Source organism: Bos taurus, chromosome 20 (assembly GCF_002263795.3).
Source record: "Bos taurus isolate L1 Dominette 01449 registration number 42190680 breed Hereford chromosome 20, ARS-UCD2.0, whole genome shotgun sequence".
Classification (NCBI taxonomy): domain Eukaryota; kingdom Metazoa; phylum Chordata; class Mammalia; order Artiodactyla; family Bovidae; genus Bos; species Bos taurus.
In genome coordinates, this window is record NC_037347.1 from 35,974,533 (window position 1) to 35,994,261 (window position 19,729).

At 46.3% G+C, this 19,729-nt stretch overlaps 1 protein-coding gene across 3 annotated transcripts in view; it reads right to left on the reverse strand.

The window, feature by feature from the left end:
• The window catches only part of EGFLAM (EGF like, fibronectin type III and laminin G domains), a 392,874-nt gene that overhangs the window by 6,794 nt on the left and 366,351 nt on the right, over window positions 1–19,729 (reverse strand). For all 3 annotated transcript variants that reach the window (XM_059878754.1, NM_001083478.1, XM_024981331.2), the window contains 3 exon segments: window positions 19,346–19,526; window positions 11,082–11,160; window positions 7,370–7,513 (listed from right to left, as the gene is read on the reverse strand). In XM_059878754.1, coding sequence (XP_059734737.1) covers window positions 7,370–7,513; window positions 11,082–11,160; window positions 19,346–19,526 — 404 coding nt within the window.

Genomic DNA, 19,729 nt, shown 5'->3' on the forward strand with positions numbered 1-19,729 from the left:
GAGTATTTGGGGTTATATGGGGTTAGGGAGGAAGTCATATGTGGTTACTGTTGTTGTTTAGTCGCTAAGTCACGTTTGACTCTTTGCGACCCCATGGACTGTAACCTGCCAGGGTCCTATGTCCATGGGATTCTCTAGGCAAGAATACTGGAGTGGCAAGAATACTCCAGGAGAAGCTCCAGGAAAGCTTTCTGACCCAGGGATCAAACCCACATCTCCTGCATTGCCGGCGGATTCTTGACCACTGAGCCACCTGGGAAGCCCCATTTGGGGTTAGTGAAGCCCTAAATCCAATATGACTAGTGTCCTTATAAAAAGAGGAAATTTTGACCCAGAGACACACAAAAGACACCATGTGAAGATAGGGGCAGAGACTGGAATGATACAGCGATAAGACAAGGAGCACCAAGGAGTGTGAGCGATCACCAGAATTTTAGCAGAGTCACAGAGCAGACTTCCTCAGAGCCCCAGAAGGAAGTGACCCTGTAAGGCCTCCGGGGCGGACTTCTCGCCTCTAGAACTGTGAGATAACACATGTCTATCCCCACCCAATTTGTGGTAATTTGTTATGGCAGTCTTCAGAAACGAATACATGTGTTTTCACTTTTCAAAAAAACAGAACAGAACAAAACATTGCAGAGTAGGCTGTCCCAAAGAGTTTAAGGGAATTGGCCTAAAATCTCAAAGCCAAAGTATAGGACTTGCACTTGGGGTCTTACCTGCGCGCCTCCCCCTGCCACATTTTCTTGGATAGCAGATCCACTCCGAAGCTTCTGTTTTCTGTTTCAGTTGCCAGATACCCTGATATGCTAAGGGGATCAGAAGACTTGCATATGTTGTTTACCAGAGAGAAATATCCCTCTTAGTCTAGTGTTCATTCAATTATTCTAATTTAATTAAAAACAACAAATATTTAGTGAGTGACTATTTTAGGCTGGGCACTGAGCCAGCTGCATAGATCACCCCTTGATAATATAATAAAGCCCATGTAATCATGCTTTTGAAGGAAAATGCATTTCACCCAGACAACTCTCTCCTCATGTTGTAAGAGGACATGTCTCTCCTTTAGCTCATTGGCCAAGAAACAGGAAATTGAGAGGAAACCCAGATTAGTCACTGAGCTCTTCTATGCGCTCAAGCCAACAAAAGAGCAAGAATAGAAAGCTTTGGCTTTTCCCAGGGAAAGCACTATGAGTCCTTTCTTTAAAACTGGAGTCTCAAAGAAGCCACACAGCCCATCAACATTTAACCAAGAATAGAACTCGGGTGACTTGACAAACTCTGAGACAAAGCTGTTGCTCTGACCCAGAAAAATCCACTGTTTTCTAATGAATTTTCCCACATCAAGTGTCTCCTTGTATGAAGCAGCCTGGAGGTGGAATTTTCAGATTTCATTATTTAGTGGCCAAATGCTTGTTGAAGAAATGAATGAGTATAAAGCAAGGCTGAAAGCTGGTTGGCAGAAATACAGCTGAATTACTATGTGGGCTTTTATGAGAGGCAGCACGGGGTGATAGAAAGAACCTGCTGCTGCTGCTAAGTCACTTCAGTCGTGTCCAACTCTGTGCGACCCCATAGACGGCAGCCCACCAGGGTCCACTGTCCCTGGGATTCTCCGGGCAAGAACCCTGGAGTGGGTTGCCATTTCCTTCTCCAGTGCATGAAAGTGAAAAGTGAAAAGGAAGTCGTTCAGCGACTGTCCGACCCTCAGCGACCCCATGGACTGAAGCCTACCAGACTCCTCCGTCCATGGGATTTTCCAGGCAAGAGTACTGGAGTGGGGTGCCATTGCCTTCTCTGAGAAAGAACCTAGACACTTGGGTTAGAGGAATCTGCCTTGATTCCCAGCCTTGCCAATTCCTAGCTCTGTGATCTTGGGCAATTTGCTCCATTTGTCTGAACCTCAATTTTCTCATCTGTGAAATGGGTTCATAATACCTACCCTGAAGGATCTTACAGAAGGTTCAGTAAGATAATATATATAAAGAGCATAGCACATAGTAGGAGACAGGCAAATAACCCCATGCCTGTGTGCATGCTAAGTCACTTCAGTCATGTCTGACTGTGTGTGACCCTGTGGACTGTAGCCCACCAGGTTCTTCTGTCCATGGGATTCTCCAGGCAAGAATACTGGAATGGGTTGCCATGCCCTTCTCCAGAGGATATTCCTGACCCAGGCCTTGAATCTACATCTTTTATGCTTTCTGCATTGGCAGGCAAGTTCTTTACCATTAGCGCCACACAAGAATACATGCAGTGCTTAATGCAGCTCGGATAGAGCATGGACAGCACACCTAGAGGAACTAGCAATAGGGGAGAATTGCCACCCAGAGTTAAACCTGTCAAGCCTCTCCTGGAAGAGTAGTCATGTGTGAAAGTAAACCACCAGACTGTGAATATGTAACCGAAACACCCAGGAACACCCAGGTCTCAGAACAACGTGACTTAGGTAGAACTGCAGCAGCATAGACTGGAGTGGGATTGAAACCCAGTGAATGGAAACTTTTTCAGTTGTGTTTGGACAAAGGATGGGTTTTCTTCTTCTATTCTCTAGCCTGGTAACATGCCTGTTCATCTAGATTGTACTCAAGGAGCAAACACGGAACCCAGCAGACAGGAATCCAGCCACCACTGCAGGTAGGGGAGCGGCCCAGTTGGCTCCTTGACGGCCTGACTCTCCAACCCCACCGACTCCCTCTCATTTCTCGAATAACCTCCCGCTTGCCCAGACACCTGATATACATCCCCCTGGAATTTCTCTTTTAAATAATAATAAATGGCCAAGAACAGTGATTGCCTTTGTTGGGAGAGGGCATGAGGGAGCCTTCCTGGGTGTAGGAAATGTTCTGTGTTTTGTTCCGAGTGGTGGTCACACAAGCGTTTGTATGTTAAAAAATGTATTGAGCTGTACACCTAATATTTGTACACTTTATGTAAATTATACCTTAATTTAAAAAAAATTGAAATATAGTTCAATTAAAATGCTTTGATAGTTTCTGTGCTGTGTTTAGTTGCTCAGTCATATCCAACTCTGTGACCCCATGGACTGTAGCCCGCCAGGCCCCTCTGTCCATGGGATTCTCCAGGCAAGAATACTGGAGTGGGTTCCCACGTCCTCCTCCACGGGATCTTCCCAACCTAGATCAAACCCAGGGCTCCTGCACTGCAGGTGGATTCTTTATGGTCTGAGCCACCAGGAAAGCCCAAGAATACTGGAGTGGGTAGCCTGTCCCTTCTCCAGGAAGAGAACCAGGAATAGAAACAGAGTCTCTTGCATTGCAGGCAGATTCTTTACCAGCTAGTATACAGCAAACTGATTCAGATAATATTATATGTATATATGTCTGATTTCAGATTCTTTTCCATTATACGTTATTACAAGATATTGAATATAGTTCCCTGTACTATAAAATAGGACTTTGTTGTTTATTTATTTTATATGTAGTATGTCTCTGTTAATTCCAAACTCCAAATGTATCCCCTCCTACCCCCTTCCTTTGGTAACCGTAAGTTTGTTTTCTATGTCTGTGAGTCTGTTTCTGCTTTGTAGATAAATTCATTTGCCTCATTTTTTTTTAGATTCCATATATGAATGATAGCATATGACATTTGTCTTTCTCTGACTTAATTCACTTAGTTAAATCTCAATTTAAAAAAAAAAAGGTAAAAAATATGTGAATGAATGAATAAATGAACAAATAAATGTGGTGTCTGCTTTCTCTACAATGTCCCGTGTACCTGGTGAGCATGAATCAGTTATCTTGAATCCAGTTTACCTACTCAAGCTGGTACACACAAAAGGCCAGGAGTCTGAGCACAAAGGTGGTCCACTAGGAAATGCCACCAGGTGAGGCCCCTCGGAAGCCACTGGACTGCCTCCACGTGGTGGCACTTACACTTGGTCGTGCCTCTGTTAAAGCAGAGCACAGGGTACTTGGCCAATGTCAGACTGCTTCCCTTTCTCTGCTGCATGAAAATGTTATCAAAGTCATATGGAAAATTAGTAGGTAATATCCCCAGTAAAGTGGTATTTACACACTTAGTTTTATGCCCTATACATAATCATAAAACAAAATTAAAAAAAACAAACAAAAACCACATTCTCAACTGAGCACTCTGATTCCCTTTCTTTTTAATTTGTACCAAAACCATAAATAATCTTTTTGTTGAATTCCAGTGCTTTTCTTTATTCTCTGACAGAAGCACTTTGAGCACTAAATTAGCAAAAAGGACAAGCATTTAGGTGAAGAATGTTAAGATTATACCGTATTATCTTAGATTTCCTGTTGTTTGCTTTGAAATTGTATCAAACACTAAAACCTCAAAAACGGTTCATCTACCCAATCAACAGGTTTACTTTCTAGGCTCCACTGATGTAAGCTGCATGGCAGCAGAGCCTTATTCAAAATAATAATAGCTAAATTTTATATAGTATATTGTGCCAGTTCCCTTATGTATGTTCGTGATGTTTTTTGAACAGAGTAAACACTTGATCAGGGATAATCATTATCACTCACTAATAAGTACACATGCCGGGCCTTACACTAAGCCCTTTACGTGAATTAACTCATTGGGTCCTCATGATTAACCCTTTCCTTTTGCAGAGGTCAGATAACCTGCAGGTGATCACGTGGCCGTGGGAATCAGGCATGTCTGACTCTGAAGCCCTGGTTTCTGACCATTCCAGACTCGGTTTCTCAGGGTGTGGCTCCTGGTATCTTCCAATCAGATTCTGGCACTCAGCAGGACCTCCTCCACCAGCATCTCTGGGTGTGGGCCCAGGAATCCAGTAACCTCAGATAGGAGCCCCACAGCTGACTCTGTGTAGGCTGACAATCTTAAACCACTGGCCACTCTCTGATACCTCTCCGCCCAGCCTCCCCCAGGGCTTCCGTACTTCTGAGCCGGGTGAATGATGTGGGGGGAATAGCTGCCCAGAGGAAGGAAATGCAGCGAAGCAGCCAGGTTCCAGGCCCAGGGATGAGCACAGATGTCTGCTCTGGGGTGTGGGGGCTGAGCTGGGGAGGATGCCCTTTACTCAGAACTCGGCCAGAACTCCAGGCTTAAAAGAGAAACGTGGGACCAATTTCCAGAAACCTGAAAAAGAGTTGGTAACCAAAGAAACACATCGGGATGGAGTTGTAAGAACGGTGCCCAGAGAGCATGGGGGTCTGGCCTGGGCAGGGTGTGAGAACCAGTGGGAGCTGCAGGGTGGCCGGGAGGAGACTGAGTTTCCCCGTCCAGCTGAGTTTTCGCTGGCGGTTTAGGGGGGAAGTCGGGCCTCCCACCCACGGCTGAGCTACTGTTTCAGTTCCCTTTTCTGGGCACAATCAAGTACTTGAGGCCTTGGCGAGGTTAACCACAGGAAAACCACAAGAAAATGGCTTTGCAGCAGCCAGCCTGAAACTGGGGTGTGAAGAGCTCAGCATTTGACCTTGGGGCCGCGGGGAGGGGGCGGAGGTGGTGCAAACTGCTCTCGGGCAGCCTCCAGCTTTCAACCACACTCTGCTCCCCAAAGTCCTCAACAACCATAGGGTCACTTGACTGAGCATGCTCAGCTATGTAGGGGCAAGCATTGGACAAGCGACATTTCCTTTCAAAATGTCCTTTATTCAAATCGCCAAGACTTCTATTCTTGTACCCTGGCTGTCAGCAATCCCAGCACAGGACCCACTGAAGCCCCAGAACTCAGCCTTCTTCTTCTTCTCTGTAGTTCCCTATCTAACCTTCATCTATTTCAACTCCAGTTAATTCCGTATCATTTAGTGAACACTTGTGCAGGTCACCGGGTCGGGGATTAAAGAAGGAAAAGTCAGAGAAATTCCTTCCCCCATGGAGCAGATGGTCTAGAGAGCAAGCAGGCGTTTCAAACCGTAGCAGGCGTCAGAATCACCGGGAGAAACAGTTAACAGATTGCTGGGTCTCATCCCTAAAGTTTTTCTGTTTCAGTAGTTCACGGGTGTAGCCTGAAAATTTGTATATTTTTAACACGTTCTCAGATGATGCTGATGCTGCTGGTCCAGGGACCACACTTTGAGAAGCACAGTTCTAAACAAGATATTTCTACCCTCAAGTGGGGCTGTGTCATCACCATCTCTAGAGAAGCTCTTTCATATTATACAGCTGGCCCCTGCCCCTTGGAATCTGGCTCCCACCCAGCTTCCACCCAGCTTCTGGTGGTGAGATCTTGTGCTGGTAATTCTTCAGCTACTTTATAGCTTGTCGTTGTTGTTCTTTAGCTGCTAAGTCATGTCCGACGCTTCTGTGACCCCTTGGACTGTAGCCCACCAGGCTCCTCTGTCCATGGGATTTCCCAAGCAAGAATACTGGAGTGGGTTGCTATTGCCTTCTCCAGGGGATCTTCCCCAGTGACAAATCTGAGAACAGTCTAAACTCATGTAGAACTTCTAGAACTGTCTTATCCATTATCACCTGAGAAGCACTTATAAAAATGCAAATGTGGGGTTGCTATATTGAGGTATGAGTTTGTGCTTTGTTCTTTGCAGTGGGAGATTGGAAAGCAGGCCTTCTCCTTCCCAAGGCTCCACAGGGATTAGGGAGCTGAGTCAGAATATAAAGCCAGGTCTCTCAGCTAAATCTTCAGATCTTCCTGAGCTGGTGAGCACTGGGCCAAATACTCATGTCCATGCTTGGCAGGATCAAAGTCTTCCTTCTACTTCCTCATTTGTAAGTGGGGAGTAGATGGCAATAACATACTAGTACAGGAGCCACAAAATTGTTCTCTAAGTTCAGTTCAGTTCAGTTGCTCAGTCGTGTCCGACTCTTTGCGGCTAAATAATAAGTATTTTAGGCTTTGCCATACAGTTCCTATTGAAACTACTCAAGTGGATCACTGTCACCTCAAAGCAGTCATTGACAATGCATAAATAAATGAGGGTTGCAGTATTCCAATAAAATTTCATTTACAAAAATGGGTGGGTATGTGTGCTTAGTCGTGTCCAACTCTTTGCGACCCTATGGACTATAGCCTGCCAGACTCCTCTGTCCATGGGATTCTGCAGGCAAGAGTATTGGAGTGGGTTGCCATGCCTTCCTCTAGGGGTTCTTCCCAACCCAGGGATCAAACCCGCAGCACCTGTGGCTCCTGCGTTGGCAGGTGGATTCTTTACCATCGAGCCACATAAATGGGTAGGGGGCCAGATACGCCACCAGGCTATAGTTGACCGACTGCTGCTCTGGAAATGGATACTGAAGAGAAAGACCAGGAGCCTCAAATTAAGCTGGAGCTTCAGGCAACAGTTAATTCTAGCTGACTGTGTTCTGGCTCCTCTGCAACCTGTTTGGCATGATCTGCACTGGCTGAGAAAAATCACAAGATGATGCTGTCGGCAGCCGGTATAAGGGTTACCTGAACACCAGGGCTCCATCCCGAAGGCCCAAGGAAATGAAGTCACTGTTAGGTCTCATGGGGCTGTCTCCCCTCCACAGCAACAGGCCATCTTTGGCAGTTGTCTTAAACCGCATGAACGCGTTTGATCTTGATCCTGACACCCTGGAGGAAAGACACAAATCATTACACCAAATCAACCAGTCTCCACCAACATCCATTTCTGAGTAATCCTGGTTTTGTCTGCCAGTTATAAAGATGGTCTAATGTTTCTGACACTATCAGGAGATTAGAAAAAGTGTCACCACTATGAGCCATGCCATGGGTCTAAACGTCTGAACTCCTCATTCTACAACATGGAGTCTGTCTCTCTCTCCAGGTGTGCTGAACACCACAGAGAGCATTTGATGAGTGACAGATAAGCCAGACCCTGGCCAATGCCACAGTCCCAGCCTGTACCCCCAATACACACCTCAGTCTAACCTCCTTCCTGTCCTACCACTCACGAGCCCTTGGGAAAGTGCCCCTCCATTCCCCAAAAGGAAGTGGGTTACTTAATTACCAAGAGATTCGAACGCTCAGGGCTATGATTGTGGTTGTGGATGGCCATCTGTGGAGGTGATGTCCTTGAACGTAGAGAAGGAATGACTGGACGGGGGCAGAGCATCAGACAAGGAAGGTGCCTCGATGGGATAATGGTCTTGAGAGGTGTTGGGGCAGAGGCAGGGTGGAGTGGAACAGAAAGCTGAGAGGAAGGAAGGGGTGCTCAGGAAGGGCAGGTCCCAATCCTACAGCCATGGCTGGGAATAAGATCACTGCTTATCGGTTCCTGTTAATGTTGGGATATTCTCATTGATTCTTGGGAATAGACTAGTTCAGAGATCCAGTTTCACTAGGAAGTGGCCAGTGTTTCATCCGATTAAGGGAGAAAAGCAACCATGAGGTCCTTAAATACAAGGCGAAGTAAGAATAAATGCAATTTAATGTTGTTCTTTATAGTGTAAGATGGCTCTACTGGAAAAGTCCTGACCATTTTCCTGTCACGTGTCTAATGAACGTGGCCTGCAGCTTGTAGAGTGCATTCAGTAGTGACCAGTGGAGGATGCTTTTGTCCAAGGCTTCCCAGAGCCTGGGATAGACAGGAAGAGGTCTAGTGTGCTCTCCCCAGACAGGTCTCAGAGTGGTGAGTGAGGAGCAGGGTCCATGACACTCCACCAGACCAGGTGCGGAGCAATCCAGCTATGGGCTATTCCCTAGAGATCTGCTTTTCCCAGTCTTGTGTTCAAGGTTCCTTCCTTCCCTCACTTGCCTTGGATACACTGATTTGTACAAGTCAATCACACGGTTCCATTTCTTTCGCAGTGATTGGCTTAGGGGTAGATCTGTGACCCACTGTTGTCCAATGAGATTGAGGAAATTTATCAGGAGGACTCTAGGAGTCTCTTCCTTTCAAAGAGAGTCACATGAAAAAAAGGGCTTTATTCTATTGTACTGTATATCGCCATGATTTATAACTATTTAATGAGCATCTTAGGAACAGCTGTCTTTTTACCATAAAGGGTATGATTGTTGCAAAATATGCTGAGGATAACAAGGCAGGAAAATGAGTCATTGATAATACAATTGATTCTCTGAATTAATCAACCCAGGATCCAGACTAAGTCTAGACAGTTTGTTATATGAAATAATATTTACCGTTCATGTTTAAGACATTTCGAGCTGAATTTTCTGTTGTGTGTGTGTATGTGCACTCAGCCGCTTCAGTCACATCTGACTCCTTGTGACCCTGCAGACTGTATAGCCAACCAGGCTCCTCTGTCCAGGGAATTCTTCAGGCAAGAATACTGAGTGGGTTGCCATGCCCTTCTCCAGGGGATCTACCAGACCCAGGGATCAAATGTGGGTCTCTTATGACTCCTGTATTGGCAGGTGGATTCTTTACCACTTGTGCTTCCTGGGAAGCCTGAGTTTTCTGTTACTTACAGCCAAAGGCATCTAATGGAAACACACTCTGAACCTGACTTCTCTCTGCAGCTTCACACGCCTGCACACATAGATGCAATCTATTAATACACGCACACAGGTGTTATTGGGCTTTCTGCTTTGGGGCTTTGAACCTCCTACTTGCACCAAACCCTTCCACTCCCACAAACGACCTGGCGCCCCTCACTAAGGATCACCCTCCTAGTTTCTGGGGACTGAACACCCCTCCATCTCTTGGGTGTAAGGACTTGAAGAAAGAAGAAGGTTTCTTGGCTGGGACTCCATTTCGCCTATGGCCCACACAAGACAACTTCAAGAAACACAACATGGGATTAGAGGAACAAAGCCGGGCCTGTCTGGTTTGTGTTCAGAAACACCAGGGACATCCAATGCCCCAGGAAAATGTCTCTTAACCGCCTTTGTTCCTTGAAAAACCACCAAATTCCACCCTAAGAACTGTGTGCCTTTAAAGAGTTGCCTTAGTCTGTGACGAGGCAATCAACCTGAGACAATGGAAAATATCCAGATTTGTGCTGGCAGTGGGGTGGCGAGTGGTGCTCTCTGAACTACAAAGAGTGGAGGGGAAGGAAAAGAAAGAGAAAAGGGCAAACTGAAAGCACCAAAGCCGAGCTTCACTAGATTCACCAAAGCCAGTCTTCCTCATGGGAAATAGCCTAATTAGGCTCTTCCAAACCAGGAGCTTTATAAGTGCGGTGTTGGAGAAGACTCTTGAGAGTCTCTTGGACTGCAAGAAGATCCAACCAGTCCATCCTAAAGGAAATCAGTCCTTAATATTCATTGGAAGGACTGATGCTGAAGTTGAAACTCCAATACTTTGGCCACCTGATGCGAAGAACTGACTTATTTGAAAAGACCTTGATACTGGGAAAGATTGAAGGTGGGAGGAAAAGGGGACGACAGAGAATGAGATGGTTGGATGGCATCACTGACTCAATAGACATGAGTTTGAGTAAACTCCCAGAGTGGGTAATGGACAGGGAGGTCTGGAGTGCTGCAGTCCATGGGGTCAAAGAGTCGGACATGACTGAGCGACTGAACTGAACTGAAACCAGGAGCTTGAACTCTGGAGCAGGGCTGGACCTTCAGTCACCAGCAATTAAAAGTCCCAGCTGTGACGTGGGCATCTCTTTGGTCATGCTCTTGCATCCACCTGAAGAGAGCCGAGAAGCCCCCCACCACCAAACTGGAAAGAGCCTGAAGAGGACAGTGGACCTCACTGATGATGATTCACAGTAGGGCACGGACTTGGAGCTCTCTGCTTGGTTGGAGACGTGCCAGAACCCTTCCACGGCTGGCTCTAGGCAGAGCATGGCCACAAAGTAGCATGAAGTTGACTCCCCTGCCAGAAATCGCACGCATGGAACCCTGGCTTCAGGAGCATTGAGTTCTCACTGCTCCTCAAAGACTGAGTATCAGAAATCCCAGGGCTGACCATTGTCCCTCTTTGACCAGAAAGGCTCTGGGTTGTTGGTCATGCTGCTGCTGCTGCTGCTAAGTCATGAGGTTGGTTCAAAGGCTACATTTTTGTGGGGTTATTTTTTTGTATGTGTTGTTTTGTTCTAGTTTCTATGTTTATTTTGTATGTTTTCTTCCCCTGGGACTACAGCTAAATTCTCGTGCCTTCTTGGAGAATTATCTTCTGGCATGGAAGATAAGGAAAAGCTCTGGGAAAGATAATGAGAAACTGACCTCCCAGGAGATAAGGAAGGTGCTCGAGGGGTCTTCTTACCTCTTGAGAATATCTGGATTGTCATACGTCAGGTAACTGCGGCCGATAAACTGCGGGATCTCAATAGCTTCTGTGATCGCTGAGACAGAACAGAAAACGGAGGTTATGTGCTATGCGGCTCTCTTGACCCCAGGACTCCACCAGGAGGCAGGAAAAGAACGAAAGCCAGCTCCCGGAAATGGGGCATTTATCAACTTGGCAGCCCCTTCCTCTTGGCTGCACAGGCACTTGGCCTGCTGTGGGATGACCTGGCCTGATAGCCTGCAGTTGGCCTCTCGCTGGTGGTCCCGCCCTGGGGCTGGCCGTCACTGTTATCTGCCTCAGCCCTACCGAGAAGGCCCTGCAATATACTGAACCTTGAATCGTGCCCAGTTATTCCTGGAAGCTAAAGGGCAGGCCCTGGGCCACGTGAGGAGCAGCTGGGGATAGCCCTAGAAGTTCTCCAAGGGAGGCAAACAGTCCCCCAACAAAATCCACCAGGACTTCTCTATTTGAAACCAACCTGGTCCAGAACCCATTCGGTCACAACATCAGATACGGGTTAGTAATGGATAAGGCTTTGACTGTTTTTTGTGAAGCACCTTCTGGTGTCCTACTTCACAAAATTTTTACCACAGTCATACAAAGGAGCAGCAAGTATTGGGGAAGGGGAGGCTTGGATATTCCCATTTTATAGAAAAAGAAAATGAGGCACGTAATCATTAAGGATTTGCCCAAGATTATACAGCTAAGAGAGAAACAGACTATGAACCAAACTCTGGCCCTGAGCCTTCTTTCCAATATTTTAGAAGTGTTTCCTTCTCATTACTTTGTTTTCTTGAGGAAGCACCCTCTTCCACACAGTGAATAAAGGAATAAGTTAAGTAGTAGCATTTGGTGTCATGAATTAGGGATAATTTAGAGGATTTCTTCTAAAGAGATCACAGCAATATCACTTTCCTCTTTAGAAAGACAAAGAAATGGCAATTTAAAAAAGTTAAGGTAAAATGAATCTCATGTTCAAAGAAATGTGCAAAATGAGAGAAAATAAGCCAGCTTATAAAATAAGTCATAGTTTCATAAGATATGTGGTTGGCACAAAGAAGATGAACTAAGATCTCTACATCCAGGAGAGAAAAAATGTGTAATTATCGACACTACAAATGACAGGAGAGTTTAAACTCAACTTCTACACATTAAAAAGAAGGAAGGAAGGCAAGAAAGAAAAGAAGGAAGGAAGAAAGAAAAAAAATAACAGTAAAACACAAAACCCAGTGACATTGCGCATGTGTGCTCCGCCATGTCTGGACTCTGCAAGCCCATGGATTGTAGCCCACCAGGCTCCTCTGGCCACGGAATTTTCCAGACAAGAATACTGGAGTGGGTTGCCATTTCCTCCTCCAGGTATCTTCCCCATTCAGGGATCGAACTCGCCTCTCTGGCGTCTCCTGCATTGGCAGGTGGATTCTTTACCACTGAGCCACCTGGGGAGCCCATAATGATATTGGGCCCCCAAATAAAAGTTCCTGTGTCAGCAGGTCACCCACAGCATGCTCCTGTATTCTTCATAAAAAGTAAGAAAAAAAAAAGGAAGGAAGAAAAAGAGAAGTTGGGGGAGGGAGAGAGTAAAAGAAAGAAAGAAAAGAAGGAGAGGAAGAGAAGCAAACATTTTAAAGAGAATTTTTGAGGTAACTAACCAAGAAGTTACTTTCTTGTCCTCTGAGGCAGCATGGCCCAGGACAAGGGGCTGTCGATCCGGAGGGCCTTTTAGAGTCGGAAGTGATGGCTCTTTAATCTCAAATTCTGAGCTGCTCCACCCTCTGGTTTAAGTGAGGAGGAGGAGGAAGGAAGAAAAGGAAGCTGAGAGAAGAAAAAAGATGTAAAATGCCACAAGTAGAAAGTTGGTGGGAAGAGAGAAGAAGAAGGGGAAAGTAGACGTTAGAGGAGGAGAAAAGAAAATGTCAGAGAAGCAAAGGAGGAGAAGGTGTGGGAAAAAAAACAACAACACAAAAATGAACAGCCAAGTGGATGGCATCCCCAAGCAGGGGATGCAGAGAGGATGAAAAAGCTGCGGCTGGGGGAGAAGTCCAGGAGAAGCAAAAAAATAGAAGAGGGTAAGAATGGGGTACAAGAAGCAAGAGTGGGGAAACGCAGGAGGACAGGGGAGCTCACACCTGGGCGGGCAGACCCTGAATTGCCAGCTGCTGATGCCAGACAGGAGGAGAAGCCATCCCTCCCAGTCACTCTGGAGTCCCTGCTGGGTTTGGCTCAGCCCCAAGCAGGGCCCATCCCTGCTGTTACTGGATGGACATGGGTCTGCACTCCTGGAAATGATCAGGATGTGCTCTGCACCTGGACTCTCAAAGGGGTGTGTGCGCGAGCCCCGTCCAGCTACTGACCAAGCCCCTCTAGCTCAGGGCTTCCCAAGATCCAGCCGGGAGACAAGTGTGCTCCCAGGGCTGGCAATCTCGGTGGGAGGCTGCAGCCCCTCTGAGAGGTGTGTCCCCCGTTACCCTCTGCAGGTGGTTGGCCAGCACTGTGCCCACAGCCTGTCCAGAGCCTGACCTGGCACCAGCCCAGGAGCCGTCCCAGCTTCTCGGAGGACTCACTGTACTTACTGTTGAGGCAGTAGTTCCCACACTCTGCCAGATGCCAGCATGAAACAGAACAGGGCAAGTCAGAATCTCACAGTCACTGTAAAATCCCAATTACTGTGGTTGCAGATCGCTGGAAAGCGGCCTTACACAGCCCCTGGGAAGCCCTGCAGGAACTCACATTCCTCTGAGGGAACGTGAATCCACTCGTTCCCCTCGTGAGAAACTGCTGGAAATATTTTCTCTCAGCATGGTTAGCACCAAATCACCCAACACACCTCTGCAGTTCTCGGCTTAGTAACTGGGGTGCAAGAGGTGGTGGACCAGGAAGATGTGTCTAATAAACTGTCTAACACCTCTGGGGCTCCCCTGACCTTGAACTGACAATGCCCACTTAATATAAACCTGGAGAAAACACTTCCTGGAGAGTTACTTACCTTGTCAATGACCACTACCTTTTCTTGGCTCCAGGCTACATGTGAAAAAGGAATGCAAGCCAGCCAGCTGCCTCTTTTCTCTCCACAGTGGAAAATATCACCCTAATTCCCAACCCACCCCCTTTACAAGGTTCAGATCTTGTGATTAATAAAGAGCAGGCGAACACTCTAGAAATGACACCACTGAACATAAACACAGTGAAAATATACTCCGTGTCATCAGTATATGTGGATAAACATTAATTCCATCCTAAAACATTACAGTTAGAAGTAGCCATCTAGTCCTTTCTAGCCTTTTGCAGTTTTTTAAAATATTGTAAGCACAAGTATATTTTATCCTAACCCTTTAGATCTAATTTCTTCTACACTGTCTTTTTTTTTTTTTCTTGTGGCAAAGGCACTACTCAAAGACTGTTTTTGGTGCTTCCTCACATTTAGACCTAAAAGCTTGAGACATCTGGTGACAAAATGAATAACCAGCCTGCAAGCCAGGCAAATTTTCCACTTCAGGGACTTGAAATTCCCAATGGACTATAAAGAGTGGAAGAAAACTTGCTGGCTCCTTCACGCAGTCCCAGGACCAGTGAAGGAAGGAGCTGGGGTTGTAACCTAGCTTTTCCAGCAGCCAGGACTTCTCCCCACAACCTCCTGAGCGATGGCAATCCAGTCCCAGGGAACAATTTCCAAGGTGGGCAGCTCTCTCATCCACAGGCAGAACTCTCCCTTGCTGGACAGCTCTGCTTGGAGCAGCCATCTGGTCCCATGAAGCTGACTCTGCAGCCACAAAGTAAGTAATAGCTAAAAAATTGTTTTCTACACTACCAGCCTTCAACTATCTAAAAATCAACATCCAGGCTGAATGCCTCCAAATCTTGCATTGGTTAAGGATACACCATCCCAAGAAAAGAAATTCCCTATAGTATGCACAATTTATATGTTTTATGAATTTGTGTTTTTTCATACTGAGTATTCTTAAATTACAGCTCATATTTAATGAAGCTACTTTTTTTTTTTTTTAATGCTCTGGGACTTCCCCCCCACTCCCGTCCCCCAATCAGACTCAGCAATTTGATATGAATTTACTAAATACACTGTGAAGTGTGTAGAATGTGGTCCATCATTATGAGTCAGGCAGGTTCCCATCTTTGAGGACTGTGTGTCCCTGACAAATGTGTGACCTAAGCCAGTGGCTTTCGGTGTTGGTATTGAGTGGAACTTCAGCTGCTGCAGAGAAACACTCCCATCTAGTGGCCTGAAGGGTCCTGCACCGTCTGAGTCAGAACTTCTCAGTAATCTGGGAAGGGAAGGGAAGGGAAGGGAAGGGAGTACCATCAGAGCTCGGTCCTTTCCCAAGTGGCCTGTCTGCCATGGGCTGGGGGAAACCCTGGAGGAAAGAGATGCATTCTACACCCTTGTCTTGGACACTCAGAACATATCAAAGGCTCTGAGAAGTCCCACAGAAGAAGCGATGGTTTACCCAGGATTACTCAGTCTTATTTCAGGCTCAGATGGTAAAGAATCTGCCTACAGTGCAGGAGACCTGGGTTTGATCCCCAGATTGGGAAGATCCCCTGGAGAAGGGAGTGACAACCCACTCTAGTATTCAGGCCTGGAGAATTCCATGGACAGAGGAGCCTGGCAGGCTAGAGTCCATGGAGTCCCAAAGAGTCAGACATGACAGAGCGACTCACTTTATTAGACCACAGAATTTCCCCTCCCATTCTGCGCATGTGAATGTTATGTTGTCTATCTCTCTGTGCGAACACAAAACCGCCATTAGTGTTCTTTAGAACTTAAATTTTCACCTGTGCTTTGTGAAACTCTGCTTTCCCTTGTTAGTAACTTAGACACAAGAGCTCTTACGGCCTGGGACACAAAATGGGCAAATTTGGATGAGAGTAGAGAGAAAGAAGAAAGAAATCTCTAAGGATGGGGAGTATCGGCTTTCTGACACCCCTCTGGTGAGATAAGAAAGGGACCTCAGGACTGGGCTGCAGCATGGGGTGCTGAGGTTTGTGGTAGAAGAAGGCACACGAGAGTGAGAGCCCCAGGTGGAAGGTGAGGGGACCACCGCGCCTTATGGTTTCTGCTGGTATCTGAAGTTGTGGCTGGTACCTTGAAGGCCTTCTGGCTTCTCCAGCCCCAGCTGGGGCACAGAGGCTCACTTTCCTGCAGCTCCATGGGAGCCCAGTGCCCACCTCCATCTGGGCTCAGATTCTGCTCCAGCCTCTGATGTTGCAGAGACAAAGGGTGGGATGGGGCTCCCAAGACCCTCCTAAAAGTCTGATGGTCTGAGAGCCCGGAATCGCCCCAGCCCCAGCCCTCCCGTACTACCAAGAGTTGAGAACAAGTGTCTAGTCTCCTGACTAGGGCCCCAGTGGAACTCCTCACTGAGGAGGGCAGAGAGACCCAGACTCACTGAACATCCCCAGAACTAACTTCTTGCTGGAGAAGGTGCCCCTTGGTATGGACTGAGTGAGGCCTGGCGTTGGGGGTTTCTCTGACATGCTGCACACTGTAAAAGGGTGGTTTAACATCTGTGGGAGACACTAGGGAACATGTTTGTGCTTTTGAAGCATGATCTGTCCATCATGGAGGGAAAAGCTGTTAAATATATAAGGGTAAGAAGCATCTCATTGGATCAGGTGGGATTCTCTTTAATAACCAAGGATGCCTCTTAACCAGTCTTGGTCTTTCCCGCTAAGAATATATCCCAGCTTTTAGACTGTTCTTTTGCATCTCTGTGGAACAGTATAGTTTGCCAGCTCTCTTTCCTTTCTTTCTGACACTTATCCAGGCCTACAAGCTTATTGAACAATCACAGCAGTCTGTATGGTAACGGTGTACCTCTATGTACCCGCTGGGGCCTGAAAACTTGTCCTTAACAGCCCTAACCTGTACCCACAGTTCCGTTAATCCTCCCAAGCCATATAGCAGAAGAAATTACATGATACAGGCCATGCCTCCTATGCATGAATCTTCCTAGGACTGGCAACAGTTGCCTTTTTGCCAGAAATACCCTATTTCAAAGCATGAGGAAATGCTGATACAATGTGAAAGCAGCTGATGCTCTGAGTTTTAGTCTTGGTTGTAGCCTAGGATGTTGCAGAAAAAAGGGGTCTAAATGCTGTCTAGACCACCCCCACACTGCCACTGCCCAATCTCTTGGATCTTGCCAGAAGGCCCAGGCCCTCATCAGCGATCTGACTTTCATTTTGGAGAGGTATATTTCTCATTGAACCTGAACCTATAGTTGCAAAGCTCTTTACAACTTACAATTTATATGGTTAATGTTCTGTAACAGGAAACAAGGGTTACCAAGGTACCAGTTATCTTTTCCTTTCTATTTAATTCCAGAAGCTAAATGTTCATTTAATCCTGGACTTTATATATTGACCCTTAGTGTTAGCATCTAAGGCAGGAGCAAGCTTGCATTTGCCTGTGGTAAAATTGGAGACTTAGGAGAGTCAAACACTGATGTGTGAAATCTAGATCCAATTTTCTGAATGAACAGGCCACTCTTGAGCTAAATCTCTCCAAGTACCTGCTGTTAGCTAAACAGTGATTTCCTTGTTAGCTTTATAATCAGGATCATTCACAAATGGCTCAGTTCCTCTTCTTTAGGGGTTCATCACTAGAGTGAGATACATTTGTAAACTTATTTCATATGATTTGCCGTGAGGGTTTCAAAACTCATTTCAATATACTACTACTTAATCTTCCAACTGGCTAATTGGCATCTTTCATATTTTCCAAGACTGCCGCAAAACAACTTCTCCTAGCACTCCATATACTGAAATATCTACCTGTAGTCTTCAGTTTTCCTCTAAGCCCTACTTCTGAGAACAATCAAAAACCTGGGGGAAAAAAACAGGAAAGAGAGAGACAGCAGTGCTTCACTTAGGACTGCTGCCTTCTTGCCTTCAGGCCTGTATACCTTTTTTATTAGTTCCTGGAGAGGTGAGACCTCCCCGACATTCTAAAAAGAAGGTCCATGTGGCTCACCATGATGCAGCTGCACGACGGGGGCCTCTTCCAGACCCCACCCTGGCCTCTGCCTCCCTTGAGCAGGCGTGGAAAACAGTCCAGCAGGACCTGCAATCTGGGATCTGCTCTGCTTTCAGACAAAGGCAAGTTGGAAGTTAAGTGCTCACAGCACCTGCTGGTGGATTTTATTTTTCTCACCAAGAATAATAATGGCTTGTTGTTTTTCAGTCGCTCAGTCATGTTCACCTCTTTGTGACCCCATGGATTGCGGCACGCCAGGCTTCCCTGTCCTTCACCATCTCCCAGAGCTTGCTCAAACTCAGGTCCATGGAGTTGGTGATGCCATCCAACTGTCTCATCCTCTGTCACCCCCTTCTCTTCCTGCCCTCAGTCTTCCCCAGCATCAGGTCTTTTCCAGTGAGTTGGCTCTTCGAATCAGGTGGCCTAAGTACTGCAGCTTCAGCTTCAGCATCAGATAATGGATAATGGGTGCTATTGTTACTTACTAGGTATTCTTCTGAGAAATATGAGTTCTGCCTCATTCCTCTTCTAAGGAATACACATTGCCTTATGTAATCTACACTACCATTCTCTGAGTTAAACAATATCTCTGTATTATTCTCATTTTACAGATGAAGAAACTGAGGTACAGAGGAAACATACAGCATGGAAAACAGCAGTCTGCAGAAGGTTGTTCATATTCTAGCTTGTAGCAATTAATGCACAATTCATATTATGCCATATTTGGCAAGAGTTCCCTTTGTAGCATTCACAGGTAGGAGTCAAAAATATTTTGTAAAAATATTTATCAGTCTATAAAGCCCAGGCATTCACCTGTCAGGATAGGCTCTGGGAGAGGCTCAGATCAGGGGTCCTGGAAACCGCCCCCCATCCAGTATTATGAATTAACCCTTTGATTCTAGACCATGGGGCAATTCTCAGAGAAGGAGCCATAGTAGCTGTGATGGGGAGCTATTTACTTACTGTTTACAGAAGTATTTCAGCATTTTAATTCTTATTAAATAGTTAAAGTAGTTTATATATATATATATATAAAAATATAATTAATCATCTGGGTTTCCCTGGTGACTCAGCTGGTAAAGAATCATCTAATATGCTGTTGACATCGTTAATAAAAATAAACAGTATGGCTGTCTCAGGGTAATCAACTAGTCCTTTAAGAGTGGCAGTCTCCCAAACAGTGTGTCCATTCCCTCTGCTCCAGGAAGCAGAAGTGTGTGCATGCACACACACACACAGAGTATACCTTTCTGGCAGTGCAGCCCCTCGAAGCCCAAGGGGCAGTCACACTCATAGCCCTCCTTCCTGGGTCGGCAGCTGCCCCCATGGGCACAGGGGGACCCCACGCAGGGGTGGGCTGCATTCTCCACGTTCACGCCCCACGTGAAGTCATGCTTCACGTGGATGGTCCGGTCATTCAGGATGATCTTAGAAAAGAAAACATAAAGCAATTCAGGGATTCAGAAATCAGCTCTAGAGTCTTCTACAGCTTCCCTCAGCACACCAACCTGAACTATGCCTGGGGTAGGGGGGAGCTTTAAAAATAAACAGAGAAAGTCTGGTTACTACTTTCGGAGTTCTGTGAATGATGCAGGAATGGAAGTAACTACATTTGGTGCTTGGGAGAATC